Below are 19,928 nucleotides of genomic sequence, written 5' to 3' on the forward strand. Positions count from 1 at the left end.
CAAAATTCAAATGTCTCAATTGAACAATAAAGTAACCCTCGATCGTGCGACATACGTTGTTAACCAAGGGCTCGATTGAGCCACTAAAACGTCTAACCTGCCAATGCCTTTACCAACTTTTATTAATTGTATTAATGGTAAACCATATGGCTCGTTTGAAAAATATAACTCGATCGATCCATAACTCTAGATCGAGTCATCAACTCGGGCTAGAAATGGCTTGATTGAGGGCTTAAAAATTGCTCGAATGAGCATCCATTTTTTAGCAAAACACACCCTCATTTTGCCAAAAAGTGTAACCCAACTCCATGCTTTGACCCTTAAATAAACAACATTTTAATGAAATGTGCATACTTATGACATAAGAAAATTTAAAGTGTCAAAAATATGCCCCCCAAAAAAAGGTTGATGCCTTATGTATGCTTTTCAAAATCACCATGAAAATGACCAACATTTAAAAGAAATTATCAATACTTAATACAAAAGAAAGTTTAAATTGTCAAAAATAAGCCCCAAAAAGAAAGGAAGTTCATGTTGTATCAACACTTTTCAAAATCCACACGAAAGTCATGATTTTTTTTTACTTGAAGAAAACTAGACCTCGGAACAGTGATCGTTAAAATTTTTTCACTTTGTTATATATATAGATGGGGCTCTGCACACTTTCAATTTCTTGAAGATGATCTTTTGTGGCCTCAAAAAAACTAGAACTTGATACACTTATCGTTAAAAGTTGGTAATTTATATATATATATATATATATATATATATATATATATATATATATATATATATATATATATATAGAGAGAGAGAGAGAGAGAGAGAGAGAGAGAGAGAGAGAGAGAGAGAGAGAGAGAGAGAGCCCTGCACACTTCCAATTTCCTCAAATCACGTGACAAAGTTTGATGTAATAGACAAAATATGTATATTCCTCATATAGAATATATAGACTTGTACCTATGAATATTCCATATGAGAAATATAAATATTCTATCTATTACATCAAGATTTGTTATATTACTTGTGTTGGAGGTACTACACACCTAAGACCTTCATTACTGGAACATGCGAACACTTAGTTAGAGCATTCATTGACATGCAAGGCTTCAACATTGGAATCTTCACCAGATTGGCGCCTTTGACTGTCCATGCATGCATGGGACTACATGCAAGATCCTTTCTGCATGATTTGCTCCTCCTTTCACTGTACAACTGGCTAGTTCTCTCCGGAACTTGCTGTAGGTGTCAAGTCCTCTCATTGATCACCACTATGGCACATTACCTTGGGATATTCACCCAGTGATGCTATATCATGAGCATTGTAACCTATTTTCTAAATATCAATCATTTTTTTTGTTCTTTCGATTATTTTAGTGTTTTTTCTCTATAAATCTGTGTGTTCAACCTTTACTAGCTAGATTCATCTGTGCAAGTTTTCTAACACATTTACATGGTATCAGAGCCCACAGGTTGCTAGATAAAAGGCACACTAGTACTTTATTTTGTAGGTATTACAGATTGGAGATTGAATATCAACAGAAAAAGGGAGTTTCCTAAAGCATCGATCCTAACACCATACAACTATCACGAATGGAAGGACCAAATGGCTCAATACCTTCATCAGAAAGGGTTGTACAGGATTACCATGGATGAAGAAGTGGAACCCACTTCAGCCATAGAGAAATCCAAGTACCTCAACCACATGGATGAGGCCCACAGATCCATATGCATGTGCATCTCCCCAGAGTTGCAGTTTCATCTATCTGCCTGCAGTGCTCCAAATGAGATTTGGAAAAAGGTTGAAGAACTCTACAAGAAACAAGATGAGATGAAAGGACACCTCCTCGAAATGGAGCTACTCTCATTGGATCCATGGAACTATGACAAAATTCAAGACTTCTTCACCAAATATAATGATCTATTGCTGCAACTCAAGGGTTGTGGAATTGATAAATCCAATGAGGAGAGTCGCCAAGTTCTCTCTATTATGTCAAAGCTCGGACCAGAATACTCCATCTTTGTGTCTACATTTCATTCAGTAAGGCTCACAATAGGTAAATCCTACACTATTCCTTCTCTCAAAGAGTACATGGAGTCCCTCACTTTCGAGCAAGATAAACTCATTGGCATGGGGAAAATCAAACCTCCAAAAGCGCATGCACTTGCTGTGCATGATGGCAGCCACAATAACTATCATAGATCTGATTCAAATCAGAAAAATTAGCAGCAAATAAACAAGGGAGAAGCACATTCTCATCCAAAGAAGGAAGGGTATACCAAGCCCTTCAATGACTCCTCCGACTCCAAAAATGAGAAAGGGAAGAAAGAAGACAATGCACCTACTGTCACCGAGGATTCCATCTAGAATCCTCTTGCATGAAGAAACAAATTGATCAAATGGAAAAAATCCTTCAGAAGCGCAACCTTGGGGACCACATCCCTCAGGGTGCCAAGAAGAAAACTGAGGATCCGCCACACGGGAAAGGTAACAATTTCATGCTTTAGTTGCAATTAACTCTTCCCCTGGTGCATGGATTATAGATTCTGGTGCATCACATCATATGGCTTCTACAAAGGAAGTCTATTCCTCTTTGGATGCATGCAAAGGACCTCCCATCCTCATGGGAGATGACTCACCTATTGAGGTCACCAGAAAAGGTAGAGTGGAACTTTTACACGAAAGCTTTGAAGATGTGCTTCATGTTCCAAAACATTTGATAAACCTACTTTCAGCTTATTAGGTCACTCATTACAGCACCGGAAAGAGAGTGGAATTCACTCCAGATGCAGTGAACATATATGACCTACATAGTAGCTCCAAAATTGCAACTAGTGAGGTAAACAATGGAGCTAGACTATATATGTTTTCTAAATTTATTGAATCTAAAACCTCCTTATTGCTTACACATATTGATGATAGTAGTAGGCTTTGGCACGAGAGGTTTAGTCACTTAAATTACAGGTATATGCAGCAGCTAAGCAAGCATGAGATGGTGGAAGGTTTGCCAAATATCAGTTTCTCCAAAGGAGTTTGTGAAGGGTGTGTCCTTGGCAAACACCCTAGAGAAAAGTTTGACACCGGCAAGACTCACAGAGCATCCTCTCCTCTATATCTGATCCATAGTGATCTCATGGGGCCTTTTCCTCATCCTTCCATCAACAAAGCAAGGTATGTGCTTACATTTATTGATGATTTCTCACGGTACACTTTGGTGTATCTTCTCAGGGCCAAATCTGAAGTTTTTGCGCACTATGAAGATTTCAAAGCACTAGTTGAGACATAGTCAGAGAGAAAGATAAAAGCCCTTCGTATAGAAAATGGGGGGGAATATGTTAACACATCACTTCAAAACCTTTGCCTTGAGTCCAACATACAATTGCAGCACACAGTTCCATACACTCTGTAGAAGAACAAAGCTGCCGAGAGAAAGAACCGATCTCTCAAAGAGATGGATTCCTGCATGCTGCATGCAAGTCGCTACCTCATAAGTTATGGGTTGCAGCACTTAATTGTGCTAACTACATCCAAAACAGATCTCCTCATAGATCTGTCAAGGATCAGACCCCCTTTGAGGCTTGGAGTGGCACTAAACCGGAGGTCACCCACTTTCGTATTTTCGGCTCTCGAGCATCGGCCAGGATCTCCTCTGAAAAGAGGAAAGCTCTTGATCCACAGAGCATTGAGTGCATCTTTGTTGGATACCCTGATGGTGTGAAGGGATACCGACTCCTGATTTCCTCTACGGACAAGCTCATCATTGAGCAAAATGTCCAATTTGAGGAAAGTCTCTCTCATGCACCTCAATCGCCACATGCAGACACCTTTAATCTACCTCATGACCAAGATGATGACTCAGTACACTTAGATGCAGATACAGAGCATGCAGATGCCGAGGTAGAGCATGCAAATGCAGAGACAGAGTCTTCAGATACAAATCCAGTGCATGCATATGATGATCCACATCCAAGCCCAGATCAGGCTTCCAGCAGTGAATCAACTTCCCCTGTCAGAAATCAGAGAACACGGAGCTTAAGTGACATATATGCAAAAGACCACCCAGCTGCTAGAAATGGTCTTGTGGGGGATAATTCTGATCCATGGAGGACTAGATCAAAGTTTATTGAGTCTCCTCTTGCCCTCACTGCCATTGAACCAACTCCATCCTAGCATTGTCATTTGGTTCAGTCTTCTAATCCGCAGCCTTATGCTGAGGTTGCTTGGCATCCCTCTTGGGAGTCCGCCATGGAGGAGGAGTACAACTCCCTCCTCGAGAACCAGACCTGGGATCTGGTCCCCCTTCCTTCAAGAAAGAAGCTTGTTTGATGCAAATGGGTCTACAGGACCAAGAGTGCTGTAGATGGAAAAATCACCAGACAGAAAGCTAGGCTAGTAGCCAAAAGCTTCCAGCAAGTGCATGGAATTGATTATGATGAGACCTTTACTCCAGTAGTAAAGGTGGATTCCATATGCCTTGCACTTGCCATTGCGGCTGCCCAAGGGTGGGAAGTACATCAGATGGATGTGAAGAATGCCTTTCTTCACAGAGACCTATCTAAGGAGATCTAAATGGAACATCCACATGGTTTCATTCAGGATTCATCTTTGGTCTGCAGACTGAAGAAGTCTCTCTACGGCCTTAAGCAGGCCCTGAGAGCTTGGTATGCGAAGATGGATTCTTTTCTCTTATCACAAAACTTCAAAAGATGTAAGTCTGATCCGAATGTTTACATGCTCAGGACACATGACTCTCTTCTTATCTTAGTTTTGTATGTGGATGATCTACTGATCACTGGCAGCTCAGCTTCAGCCATTATTGTAGTCAAGAGGACCTTGCATGATATGTTCTTGATGACGGACATGGGTCCATTACACTTCTTTCTTGGTCTTGAGATCAAACAGGATGCCACAGGCATCAAAATCTCTCAGGCTAAGTATGCACGGGATCTCCTCGAGAGATTTTACATGACTACAAGCCAGCATCGACTCCTTTTCTGTCTAGGGTCCGCCTTGAGGATGGAGGTGACACTCCATTAGTTGATAGTACTCTCTACCGACAACTAGTGGGGAGCTTACTATACCTCACCCACTCCAGACCAGATCTCTCATATGCAGTAGGGGTAGTTTCCAGATACATGCAGGAGCCACATGAGCTACACTGGAAAGCTTCCAAGCGCATCCTCAGATATGTGCAGGGCACCATTACCTTTGAGATTCATTAGCAGGCACTGCATTGAATCTCCTTGGCCCCAGAGATTTTGATTGGGTGGGCAACAACATTGATCACAAGTCCACCTTTGTATATTCACTCATTCTAGGGTCTGGCCCTATCTGTTGGTCGAGCAAGAAGTAGGCTGCTATTGCTCTCTCTTCAGCTGAGGTCGAGTACAGAGGAGTATTCAACATCATCATTCAAGCTTTGTGGCTACAACACTTCCTCACTGAGTTGGGCGTCCAGTTCCACTAGCCCACTGTCATCTGGTGTGACAACCAGAGAACTCTCAAATTTTGTAGGGTTCCAGTACAACTACAACGGACGAAGCATGTAGAGATCCATATGCACTACATCAGAGACTTAGTACGTGATCAGGTCTTTAATTTGCAGTTCTATCCTTCAGCAGAATAGACTGCAGACATCTTCACCAAGACATTCACTGAGCAGAAGTTTCACTCTCTGTGCGATCGTCTTGGAGTGAAGGACACAGTTGCTTAGCAACTGTCTTTTCTTCCTCTTTTCTTTTGATTACATTGTATTTTGAGGGAGGGTTTTTCGCACGAGGTTTTCCCTCTTTCCTCAATTTTAGTACAAGTTGCACTATATTTTGGGTGATCTTTGGCCTTAGTTGCCAAGGCCCATTTTCTATTTTTCCCCATAATGGTGTTCACGGGGGTGTTGGAGGTACTACACACCTAAGACCTTCATTACTGGCACATGCAGACACTTAGTTAGAGCATTCACTGACATGCAAGGCTTCAACATTGGAATCTTCACTAGATTGGTGCCTTTGACTATCCATGCATGCATGGGACTACATGCAAGATCCTTTCTGCATGATTTACTCCCTAATTTGCTCCTCCTTTCACTCCGCAACTGGCTAGTTCTCTCTAGAACTTGTTGTAGGTGTCAATTCCTCTCATTGATCACCACTATGGCGCATTAGCTTGGGATCTTTACCCAGTGATGCTATATCATGAGCGGTGTAACCAATTTTCTGAATATCAATCATTTTTTTTGTTCTTTCGATTCTTTTAGTGTTTTTGCTCTGCGAAACTGTGTGTTCAACCTTTACTAGCTAGATTTATCTGTGTAAGTTTTCTAGCACATTTACAGCTTGAAGAAATTTACTTTAAATGAAAAGAGTTCCTATCACTCCCCAACCACTCAATATAAACCCACTATATATAAATAGAAACCTATAAATATAAATAACATCAAGAACAACTAATTTAAAGAAATTTAAAATAAATAAAAAATATTCCATACATATGTATTAAAACACTAAAACACTATCCAAGATGTAAAGACTAAAAACAAATAAAATGAAAACAAGCTACTTTTTTCAATAATTTTTGTGCCAGAGATAAACGATGTTTTACAATAATTTTTGTGCCAGAGATAAACGATTTCTTTAATATTTATGAGATGGAAAAAAAATATTATAAATTTTGCGTCAAAGATAAAGATTTCCTTACCATATGTGACATTGAAGACAACTATGCTTTCCATCGTTATGTTTTTTACACCTTTTTCACATGACATTTCCTTAATAGCGCAATATTGGGGAAGAACATAGTTCGAAATAATGCCTTTCATAATTCTATTTCTGTTCTAAGACAAGACACTGTTCTTGTTTTGGTATGTACAAATTATTTGTTAACGTGCAATAGCCAGGAAGACAGACCAATCACCATGTTATCACGTGTGGAGAGCCACCAAATGAGGAATTCAATGCTCAGATTGAGTTCGCAGTCAGCCACTGACATTTTGTTGAGGGGGGGTTTCCAAAGAAGTGGGCAGGACTATTTTTTTTGGTACTCGGTATGGCCAGCTCAGGTTTTGTGCAGCGAATGTATACCTTTTGCTTCTCATTCAAGACAAACAAAATGGTTAAAATAATATGGGAGGGCTGGAAATCTATTAAAAATGCAGTCGACGGTTGAAAAGAATTGCCATATAAAGGTATTGAAATTTGAGAGGCCAGCTACATTAATTAAAATAAAAATATGGGATGTTCTGGGGTAGACCTGACAAGGGTGCCCGAGAGACGTACATTTGCCGGTTGCACCTCCACAAATAGGAAAAAGATAAAACTAATCACAACCCTCATTTGCGCAGAGGGTGGGGAAATCTCTATCACTTCCCGCAATGATTTATGGCCACACTAATGCCTTTATAACCGGTGACTAGGCCAAGCCGCCCTCCCTGGTTTTATTCAGCAACCCCATTTACTTTTCTCCTGTGATCTCAGACCCAATGCTTGTCTCTTTCCTTTTGGCAAGATTTGTGTTTGAAGAAAGCTGCGCTTCACAGTTTGAGAAATTGCAGTGATAAGCCAAGTGAAAAAATCTGCGTGCTGATTACTGCTGCCATTTACGAATAGAGTAGCATCATTCTGTGAATGCAGCCATATCTAAGAAATTAATTGGTCTTAAGAGAGTGTAGGTTTTCACAGTTATTTATTATTGTAGAGAGTTTTTGTATAAAACTCTGTAGATTTTCACAGTGGTTCATTATTAAGGAAAGTTTGGTCCATTATTATGGAAAGTTTCGAATAAAACTGTGTAAAGGATTTGTAATCAGGTCTTTCTCTTCTTTACAGGGCAACTGAATACGTAATACGTGATTAGTGATTAGGGAAGTTGCGTTACCATAGTAATTTCAATATACAGACAACCGTTGTGGTGGGTATTTGGGTAGAGCGAGTTGGGGGGATGGGGCGTGGAAAAGTAGTTGTGAGACGCATTGAGAACAGTACAAACAGGCAAGTCACATTCTCCAAGCGGCGCAACGGGCTGTTGAAGAAGGCGCGCGAGTTGGGGGTTTTGTGTGATGCAGAGGTGGGACTCATAATCTTTTCCAACACTAGCAAGCGCTACGAATTCGCCACTTCCAGGTTAGTGGAATCGATCCAGTGAACTGCACTTTTCTTCCTAGGATCTCCATATTTGGAAAGCATATGATACACGAGTATAGATGTAGGGATCTCCATATATCGAAAACATATGGATTATGAGTATAGATGTTTGGGTCTGAACCACTTTTTTTTTTTTTTAATGAGTGGACCTCTTGAAATTTGTATTTTATTTCTGGGTCGTGGGTGGGGGATGATATGTCTTCCTTGCACAGTTTCATTAAACAATTGCATACCCTTGGCTTGCGAACTCTGCATATCTTTATTTCACCATTTGTTCTTGTACCCTTAGCTTGCGAACTCTGCATATCTTTATTTCACCATTTACTCTTATACCCTTAGCTTGCGAACTCTGCATATATCTACTTCACCATTTATTCTTATGCCCTTAGCTTCCGAACTCTGCACATCTTTGTTTCCCCATTTATTTTTGTTCTCTGGCAAGTTGTGTTTTAAAACTAATATCATTGATGTACACATCTTTATTTCACCATTTATTTTTGTTGTCTGGCAAGTTGTATTGTAAAAGTCAATATCATAGATGTACACATCTTGATTTCACCATTTATTCACCATTTATTTTTGTTGTCTGGCAAGTTGTATTTTAAAACACAATATTGTAGATGTACACTTTTAAGTGTGTTTGTTGTATTTTATTATATACATTTATAATAAATAATGTTTTTGTTTTTGTTGTATTTGATTATATGCATTTATAATAAATAATGTTTTTTTAAGGCAAGTTGAGTTTTAGTGTGAGTAAGATTTAATGTTGGATGAAAGAACAATATGTTTATCTAAAAATATTATTATTAGGGTTGTGTCAAAATTGTTGGATTTTTGACATTACTCTCATCCCAAATTCTCCCTATAAAATTTGAACCTAACTAAACTCCACACAAAGCAACTAAGATGCACTTTATGGATACATTTCTAAAAGCCATATGTATATTCTTTAAAACATTGAGAAAATGTATATTAATATTGGTCTTTCATGAATATAGTATAAAAATGTAAATTTTTAATTCACAGTAATAAAGATAGATGCAATACAAAGTGTAAATTTTGATTCTTAATAAAGAAGAAATTTTATACCCAGTATTGGGTGATGCTACATGTTGTGGTGATTTTGGGAAGCTTCATGGTTACATGTGGTTTCAAATGGGAACCTCTCCACATGTGCTTCAAGATTGTATGTCTTATCCCAAGGGTAAGATACTTAGTGGACTTGTTGTGAGTACAAACAATGGTTCGTTCACTAATGGCAAGACAATGATGGTCATGGTAGTTCAATGCACCAATAATTCTCTTCACGTTGGTGATGCCTGCCTCTAACGCAAGTGAATAATTGTTATGTTTGGTCATCCCGATGGATGTGGGTATGTTGTTTCCTCCCGTGTCTAACATTCCTTCCACCGTGATTCGTTGTTTGTTTTTCTTCCTTCCACTTTGACTCACTATATATTTTTATTTTTTCGTTGATTCTCTGGTTTCAAATTGGAAGGCTCCTCAAGTAAAGAGAAGGGGTAACACCCCACTATGCTCTACCAAAGGCGAGAGAGCAACTAGGGATGCTACATGCATTTTCCAATTCTTTGGTTTACCCGATATCAAACAATGTCTAAATCTATTGAGGGAGGAGGTAAAGAAAGAAAGTGCCTACTTATATGATGAGGAGATGTCATAAATGGTTCAAGACTTGGTTAGGGACGTTCGCAAAAGTAGGACAAGTGACACAATTTTCTACCATGCCACACTTAAGCTATACTAGCACATTCAAACCTTCATGGCTAAGGCCCTTGAGGCTAATGAATCGAAGCACCTCAATTTTCACAAGCGAATCAATTACCTAGAAATGTAATCATCTCAGTTGGTCACTATGCACACCTAGCTTGCTAAAAAACATTGTGGATTTATAGTTTCTCCTACTAAGAATTCAAAGGACAACCACATAAAAGTTTCCCTTACTCCTTTCACCTAGCTGGTGACTTTTTTACTTTGTTTATTCCCAAGAATTTCATTTTTTACTCACATATATTTTAGATATTTCTGCTCACTTTTATTAAGCATTTATGTTTCCAAATCAAATTCCATAATTAAATTTTAGTTTTAAATTATTACACATGAATTTTTCATTAAACATAAACCACCCTTATTATTATAATTACCTGATTACATATATTTGAGTTTAAATTTACAATTATAAATATATTTATAATTATGTATAATTATACTTTACATAATTATAAATATTACTATAAGAAATCTGTATATATTTAATTGATATTCACACGTTCTCCTTCTAAGACACACCCACCCAAAAAAAACAATTACCAATTACAATGTGAATTTGAATATATGGAATACACACTATATAAATTAATATTATGTATAAATCCTTTAAAGACCATTTCACTACGTGTTAAATTATATGCTAATTTTATATGTAACGCACTAGGAAATAATTACCCCCTGGCCTACCAATTAATACAGTATTATCTACACGTCTAATTGCTAAGTAAAAGGTTGAAAAGTTTGCCAGACATTAAAGTCATAATTCTAAAAGTGCAAAAGCACATACGTTTGAGTACGGTTTTGTGTTAGCCAAGTTTCGAACCAAATTGTTATTTTATTTGTTTTAGATATTTTATTATTATTAGATATTTACTTCAATCGAACTGTCTTTTAACTCTTTTTTTTTTTAAATAACTCGATGCAATTTCTAAAATCTATTAACCTCATCACTCCCCATGTAACCTTATAGCTTCGTAAGTGTCATTGTTTATAAATCAAAAAAAAATTATACAGTGTATAGGAATCCATTAAACGTATTTTAAACGTTCAATTCTTTTGCTATGCCGTAGTGGTGTTACGGTTGCTACACATACTTCTTTATGTCCGTTCATATTCTTTCTACCTACTCTCCAATTTTAAAATTCTTCCAATATTTGTAAATCTTAATAATATTTTATATAATACTTTTCATTTTTTCTCCTTTTTCTCTCAATGGGGTGTTGATGCGAATTAAATGGGCCCTCGAAGGTTGCATCTGCCACCCCATATTCCCATTGTGTTTTAATGAAGGTAGGTTGTAGACTCGTTCCACATGCATTTTCTGGCTGGCGAATGATATCTACTTAATGAAGGGGAGCAATGGTTTTACAATTGATGGAAAAGAATTGGAGTCGTGGATTAGGCCCCACCCACTTGGTTCAACATCTTGTTTGTAATTGCATTAGTAATTCTGGTCGATCTGTGGTGGGAGTATGGTCTGGCTAGCATGGTTGGTGGGTTTGATTATGGGTTAAAGTGGAGTCTAAGGGATATAGTTTGCAGGGTTGTTCTATCTAGTATGTTGTCGGTTAAGACTTGTTCTATAGGTAGGTTGTGGATGGTGCTTATTTTTTCCATTGAAGCCAATTCTCAGGTGCAATTTAATTTCACCCTCATTAATTTCTTAAGATGTTTAGGGTGGTTTGGTCTGAGAGTTAATGGCTTTGAAGTTCGAGGGCATATGTGCTCTCAAGTGTTTGTCTTAATTCGTGAATTCGAGTCCATTTATAGTCAAGTCTCAATTAAGGTGTCAAGTTTTTTTTTAAGATTAGGGTTGTGAGTCCGAGGTGTAGAATTCCTGGGATGGCTAGTAGGTTTTGGTCTGGTTTGTGGGGGGATAATATTTAGTGCTTGAAATTAGTGGGTGGGTGGGGATTTGCATGGTTCTTGGGCTATATAGATATTGTTTGGTCGCTCCAAGGTTCAATGGTTATTGGGGAAAAGTGGGTGGAGGAGTCAATTTCTCCTTCAATTTGAATTTTTGGGTCGAGTGTTGAGTCAAGGTTAGATGCTTGGAGTTATTATGATGATTTAGCCTTCTAGTATCAAGGTTGTGTTGGTTCTAGGTCTAGGTTGGTGTTCTTTTCTTTTGCAGGTAGAGGCTCCCATCATAATTGTTGTTATTTTGGCCCTGCTACAACCATGATGCTACGTCAGAGGGGGGGGGCATGCATAAAGGTGGTAGTCGTGCCCAAATGGGATAGCGTGGGGCTTACCTTTTTCCCACAACTTTGCCACCACTTGAAGAGAAATCTGAAATATTGAAATGCGGGTAGGGGTGGAGAGAGAATCTCTCTCTGACTCAGAGCTTATGGACAACATGTCAACTTGGGTCCCTGACCCTGGACATAGTAGGGGCAGGAAGTAAAAATACCACAATTTAGTAGCTTTGCATTGGCACATGAAGATGCTTCTAGGCATAGTGTTGAGGGATAAACAAGTGGAAAAATATAATATTTTCACATCTCTTGAAGATGTTAAGAGAATGTTGAGGAACCAAAGTTTTGTCTTAATAGATTTCATTCTTGCCTAGCTCACATAGAGAGCCACATTCAATGTGATTCAGATGGTGGGTAGCCAGTTGACCCTCTAGCCTCAAGTGCTAGGTTCTCGACAATCATCTCTTTGGCTAATAAAAAATAGTGTTTCTCTGTGGGACAAGGGTTGGTGTTGGCTCCTTCTGATGGTTCTCTGTTTATGTTGATTAAAATGTCACTATTTCCTCTATCTTTCGTTTGCATAACGGTAAACATGAAATCTCTCAACTCTGGTGTGACATGTTCCTTGGAAGGCATCAACTCTTAATTCTTTTTGTAGTCTCTCATCCAAATTTCAGCTTACGAGATGTGATATTATTTTTTCTTTTATGTCTATTGGTTTATGCCTTTGCGAAGATAAGGTCGTCAATAATGGTAATTTTGTTACTTATTGTATATTTCCTCCCTATGGGCCTATGGGATTGGTATACAAGCCAGTTAAAGGTTAAGGTTCTCTTATGTATGGGAGCATTCACATGTACTTTCGGTGAGCTGAGGCTGTGCAATCTAGTTAGATTATGTGTTTTGGGAAAGGAACTGGGGTCCTCTTCAATATTTACGGAAACTTTTGTAAACTCATGTACATCTACTTTTGAGTATTTGAAAGCCATAATTCACCAAAAGAGAAAAAGAAAAAACATTTTCATTTAAAAAAAAATATCTTTCCTGGTTTATAAATTTTAATAATATTATATATAAAGTTTATAGGAATTAATTTTTTTAGAGATTTCAAATCCTTTCATTAAATTCATAGTGGTGTTCGTTCTTCTTTACTAAATTCGTTTGTGCATTATTAAAATTGTTTAGTATGTTGTTTATGGCCATTAAGAGGTTTCTCATTTTTATTTTAAATAATTTGACATATTCTTAGGTATTTTCTGGAGTGTAAAATTAGAACCATATATAACATCTCAAGGATAGGCCATATTTGGAGATATGAGGACTTGAAACATTGAGAACCTAATTCAAGAATTAAATGACCAATTTTTGGGTTTCATAGTATCATGAATAAATTTCTTAAAAATTTAATGGTGTTCTTCTCATAGAGGGATATAGTTGTTCAAAGAGTACCTTAATTAATATTCATATGAGGAAGTTATGATTTTTGCAAATTAATCGATAGTTAGACAACCATAGTACTAAGTCAATGTTGCATCCTCTCTCATTACTCCTACATGTGGACTTAATCATGCATGAACTTTAAAAAATATTATGGGGTCGAAAACCCTAACCTTAATTAGCAATTAGGGCATACAAAACCCCTAAAACTAACCCTAGATGGGTATCAAGACATCTTAACCATTTATTCATAAGGAATGGAAGAGATTCCATTTCTACTATATTGATTTATTATTTCATAAATTTGAGAAAGGTAACTAAATATTTTAAGTATAGTGAAGGAAGCGCAAAGCCTTCAAGTAGTTGTTAAGGGCATAACTTCTATTGTAACTTGGTGAGTACATTTATCTTTATATATTTTATTTTACATATCATAAGAAAAAAAGCCTAATAGTTCTTATTTTCCTTTTGGGTTTTTCCATATTCGATTTCCAAAGGTACAAAATATGTTATATCGTTCATCGTGTTCTCAATTATTTTATTGTTTATCTCAAAGAATTTTTTTTTGGCAAGACTTCTTAGCAGTTCCTTACATTTCATGGATGTTACATACTATAATATTTTCAATGTTGATTACGGTGTCAAAATTGATGAGGACATGGAGTTAAGCACCAACATGTGGAGACATAACGGAGACAACAATCCCTAGTGCTAAGAACCAGCTTAGTAAGAGACATGAATCAATTTTTTTTAGTAAAACCCATCAATTATAACCCTTATTTAATGCATGTAAATTCTTTAAATGATAATAACATTCACATTACTTTCATCGTGTCTTGTTGCTACTTTTGCCTCCACTAGGTTTACTACTTGTTTCTTCCTTCACTAGGTCTACTTGATACTTCTACCTTCATAGGTCAACCTGCTACTTCTACATTCAATAGGTCTTCTCACTACTTCATCGATCACCATGTCTAATGAAAATTTGAATATCCAAATGAAATTTATGGTAACTCTCCCAAATATTGTTGTTTTTGGTGTCTTCCCAAGAATAAACTTGTACAACATGCCAAGTATCCAATTTTGCAAATCTAATTATAAATGTTTACCTAAAGAAATTTTGTATGTGTCCTTGGATATCTAAAAAATTCATAGTTTGAAAGTCCTAGAAAAGAAGTTATAGCCAAAATTCCAAGTCAACCCATTTGAAATTGACTTCAAGACCATTCAAAAACCCTAAATTATATAGAGATATCTTTGAAAATTTAGCAAAACGAATCGTGCAATATTTACCTAAGGTATTTATATATGTATCCATATATCTTTGAAAATTTGATATTCTGAAACATCACAAAAATTAATTTATAGTGAAATTTTTGAATTGACTTATTTGTAACAAATATAGTGAAAATGTCTCCTTAAGGTATTGCAATTTGAAACATCTTAGAAATATGTCATAGTGAAAGTGCCAAAATGGCATGTTTGACATTGATTCCAGGAGCATTCAAAATCCCTACGATCCATGGGTCATATCTTAGAAAGTATAAAAAATCAATTTATAAAATTGTGACCATATGTACCAGAGATATTTTGTTTATCTCCTAAAAATTTTATGGTAAAAAAAATTCAAAAAGCTAAGCTATAATGAAAATACTAAGATGGCTCATTTGAAGCAAAGTCTAGGATCAATCACAAACCCTAAACTCCACAATGTATATCTTTGAATGTATAGTGAACCAAGATCTATAATTTTAATCATATTTTCCCCTAGATCTCTCCTCAATATGGTCAAAATTTTACCATTTGAAGAATCCCAAAGGAAATTTATAGCGAAAATGCCAAGATGACTCGCCATTTTCTTCCAATTCCTTCTCCTTTTATACATTATCATAACCCTTTCTCAAAATACATGTTAATTCAAAAGGTCATGTTAGTACATTAATTGAAAAATTAATTCCTCTTTTTATGTCACTTTTCGATATACCATGGAAAAATAGCATGGTTTTAAAACCATCAATTCACTTTTTGACTTTCTCTTTTTCATGAAAACCCATTTTTTTATATTTGCATACATATATATAATATGAATGATATTAGCATTTTGACATCAATGACAACAATTTATTCAATAGTAATGGAATTTGGCACTTGATTCATAAACTTTCATGGATATTTCATTTGACAGTTCGTCACAATAAATCTACTAAATATATTAGAAATTATGAAATATACACTATGAGGGTTAATTTCTCCTTAGGCTTTTGGATCTATTAATTCTTGTGTTATGCTTATGCATGGAATAGAGAAAATATGAAAAAAAATAGAGAACAACGAAATAAAACTCACAAGCCACAAATTAACACAAGACATAACTTGGGAAGTCGTGTTAGGAGAAAACCCAACTAGAAGGTGATGTTGCTCTTCTTTCTTTCTTTCAATGGAAATGTGTCTTGTGAGTTGCTACAATGCACAAACCTTCTCTATTTTCTCTCTCTCTATCACCTCTCATCTACTTTGCTCATCTATGGAACAAAACTACACTTGACTAGAATGGAAACAACTTTCCTTCTAGTGGATCGATTATAACACAACCTCATAGTCTACTAGTGTTTAAGTTTGACTCCTTCAAATCTGAACTAGAGTTTCAATCTCGACTCTTCTAATTTTTTGAGTGATTTGATTTCTTAAATAGTTGACATTAAATTATTAAATACGAGTTAATAAACATAGGGATGATACATCATATGTGTGGGGTTCAAGGCATTAATAGTATTCCTAGCCTATTGCCACAAAATGGAAAGAAACAACTATCTAAGAGAACTTATGTTGAAAGGAAATGAAACCAAACCAAAGTAAAAGGATCCTAAATCTATTAAAGTCACTAGGGTTACCTACGATTTCTCTGATTGACAAGATCTTTAGTTCTCACACTAATTAGAGTATATGAACATTGTACAACCTAGACAGAAGCAAAGGCTGAAATTTCCCTTAGTGCACACTCCTCGCATAAAACAACACAACTATATGGAATGGAAATTCAATTATCAAAGTAGGAAATAAGAAACCACGATCTATCTACTGAAATCGAAGGAAAGTAACCAAGTTATCTAATGTCAAAAGTAAATCACTCCACCCATGGTCTTTAAAAATTGGCAATCATAACTTCATCATTAAAGAAAAATATTCAACAATACATTGCCAACAACTCCAATGATCAACAATCATTCATTACAAAGAGATGAATGATCTCACAGTCCTAACTACATAATGAAATCCTCTAATATTGCTACCACTTTCCTCTACCAACCTCCCTTAGTCCATACATTTCTACAAGATAATAAAAGGGAAAATTTGACTAATTTCCCCAAATATGGACTGCCCAATCGTTGACATATTACAAGATGTTTTCTTTTGTGTAGTTTTGGTTGAATAAAAACTCAAGATCTGATTACATGTGATTCTTTTAACATAAAATGTTTTAAGAATAGGCTTGAGTTCATTCCATTACTAGCTTGTTTTTTTTTTATGACATATTTTGATAATCACCACTACCATAAAGATCCCATTCAAATAACCACACATATCTCCTAATCCAAAAATGTTTATTGGGGATGTTATGAACAATCCATGTAATATTTTCAAGATTCTTTATCATTTCTCTGGAAGTGGTACCTAAAGATAATTACTTAATTCTTCTTAGTAAAAGTTATCCAAACTATAAATCATCAACTAGACACTTATGGGATCAAGCTGGGTATGAATTAGACAACATAAATTCAATTTATCACCCCTAGGAATAAAACCTATGTTCTAAAATTTCCCTTGATGCTATGTAGATATGCCAACCTCAAATGTTGGTTATAGGAACTACATAGGAGCTACATGAATAGAGCTAGGAAAACCATTGTCAACCAAAATAAAAAATAATCCTTTATAATTCATCGAAAACAAATGAAAATAACAACAATTAACTACTTTAGCATCCATAAGCTTACCGAGGGATATTCATGGAGAAACATGGTAAGAATGGCAACATGCGAGTGATGGGATGTGGTAAAATGATAAAATATTATAGGCTTTGAATGGTGAAACATATGAGAATTTGGATAATCAACATATAGTATTCTTCATCTGGTGACATGGTTAGCCCCTTTTCTATGAATAATGAGGTTGGAATCCTCTTGAATTATGGTGGTTAATTTCAATAGGTAAACTTCAGGGAGGCATAACTTTCTCATACAATCTCGAACTAAAGTGATTATTGAGTCTTTGTAAAGGAATAAATGTTTATATTATTGAATATAGGTCCATAATTTTGACAAGACCAAAAAAAGTGTTCATTTAAGGCCTCAAAATGGTTCGAGAAGTATTTGACCCAAAAAAATTTAAACTGGGACCCCCGATAAAAATGGTCCTGTGCATTGATTCTTACACTTTATAAACTCTAAAGGGATCAACATGGATGAGACATAACATAATATTTTAATCCATATTAGCACTACTTCTAACAAAATAAAGGAAATATTTGTAATATTACACCACCCAGTTGTTACAGGGAAAAGTGTCTATATAGAACTGCTCTATCCCACTAAGGTGTGATAGCTGCCTTAGAAACAAACAGAGTAAAGCTACTTTTGTTTTTCCTTTATGAATTATAGATAGAGAGGAACATAAAGACCAACCTCTGTCTTGCGTTAATCTCCTGATTTGATTCCTCTCTTCCTTGATAGTCTTTCGCTACTTGTTCCCTTGCACGCCCAGCTTCACAAAGTACCTGTAAGATCACAGTAGCATAGCACTATACAAAGACATGGATCTATAATCATAAAAAATCTAGGATTAGATGTAAATTGACCATACAAATGCAGCAAACAACAATGACACAAGAGTATGGAGGAAAACTTGAATAGCTTTTATTGATAAACAAGAAAGAGCCAAGAGGAGTTACAACCAGTTGTTCTGACCCAGCATCAACCTCTCAGCAAAGAAGACCCTCTTCACTTCATACAAAGCTTAGATCACCCAACAATCTGATGTTTGTCTTAAGAAACCAACAACAATTCCTTACAATATGCAAAATTCCAGCCTCTGGATCTCTGGGATGAGGGATCCATATATAGATATCTGTAATGGAGATGAGTCATCTTATGATTTGATTAGTGTCTTCTCTCTGATAGTTCTTGCTTCCACATGGAGATTGATGATATCTTACTCATGCTTGGTCGAATTCAGAGAGGCAAGTGTCACAGGAGAAGTTTCTGAAAGCTTCCATTGCCTCTCCACCTTGCGGAATGACACTGCCATTTGTCATTTCTCGCCCATCGCACCCCATAGAAGGGCTTTTTGAAATGCAATGCACCCACATAGTGTATTTAGGTGAGATGCAATGCACTTGGCCAGTGGAGCAGCTGAAATGATCCTGTTTTGACCAATTCTGAGCAGTTTTTAATGGAGAACTTCTGGGAGAAGCTGTAATCTGTTGACCTTGTTCCTTTAGGGGTTAGAACAATACTTTTAGAGACTTAGGAGCCCTTGGTTTATGGACATTTCATGCTTGGGGTTGTAGGGCCCAAAAATGTCTATAACAGTTGCCCCCTAAAGCATGAGGTCGTTAATCTTTTGATGTCAGGTGAAATGCTTTATTATGAGGATCCGAAGTTCTTTCAAGCTGGGAGGAGACCTGTAATAAGATACAATACAATACATTATCTTCATAATATTTTCATGATCTAGTTGAGGCGGGCATTCCCATGCTCAGCTTTATAAATTCATTTTCATGTACATAGGACAGACAATCGTCTGAGTGTAGACTGATGATTCTGGTAGAGCCATCATCCCTTTGATTGGATGATTATCTATGCAGCAATGATGTACATTTGATGTCTTTATTTCCCTGAATATATATCGCAACCCGGATGGATGAAACTAGATCCAGGGTCTTCAATCTCGTTCGATCTTCACTCAAAGTACAAGTCGATCCATGTGAAGGATGTTCTGGAGTCGAACATGGAAAGACATCGCCTGATTACCAGCCAATGATGTAAGCTGTTAACAGGTGTGAGAGGAATCACCGATAATGATAATGACCCTCAAGGTACTGCAGTACAATTCACAAGGTGTGAATAAAGGAATTGGCGTCGAACACCACGCAAAATATTTCGGTTGAAGGCCATTGATGTAAACCTGTCGCCGGAAGTGAGAAACTTGCCATTGAGGCATGCAAGCTTCAAAGTACTGAACGGGGTGTTCCTAGATCGACTTCTTGGATAATGAGCTGATGTCGACAAGAAGCGATCCGTCACAGGAGGGCCTTAATGAATCCCACATCAATGACATGGAATGAAGAAAATGATTTTAATGGAGGTG

The 19,928-nt window shown here is 36.6% G+C and overlaps 1 protein-coding gene across 1 annotated transcript in view; it reads left to right on the forward strand.

Moving 5' to 3' along the window:
- The first annotated feature begins 7,318 nt into the window (after positions 1-7,318).
- Positions 7,319-19,928, forward strand: part of LOC149258271 (MADS-box transcription factor 23-like) — a 544,032-nt gene continuing 531,422 nt past the window's right edge. The window contains exons 1-2 of the mRNA XM_089371147.1: positions 7,319-7,660; positions 7,822-8,115. Coding sequence (XP_089227273.1) covers positions 7,934-8,115 — 182 coding nt within the window. The 5' untranslated portion in view covers positions 7,319-7,660; positions 7,822-7,933. The remainder of the gene's footprint in view (positions 7,661-7,821; positions 8,116-19,928) is intronic.

The sequence above is a fragment of the Pinus tabuliformis genome, chromosome 6, assembly GCF_031772625.1.
Source record: "Pinus tabuliformis cultivar Carrire ecotype Pingquan chromosome 6, CPIR1, whole genome shotgun sequence".
In the NCBI taxonomy this organism is placed as follows: Eukaryota; Viridiplantae; Streptophyta; class Pinopsida; order Pinales; family Pinaceae; genus Pinus; species Pinus tabuliformis.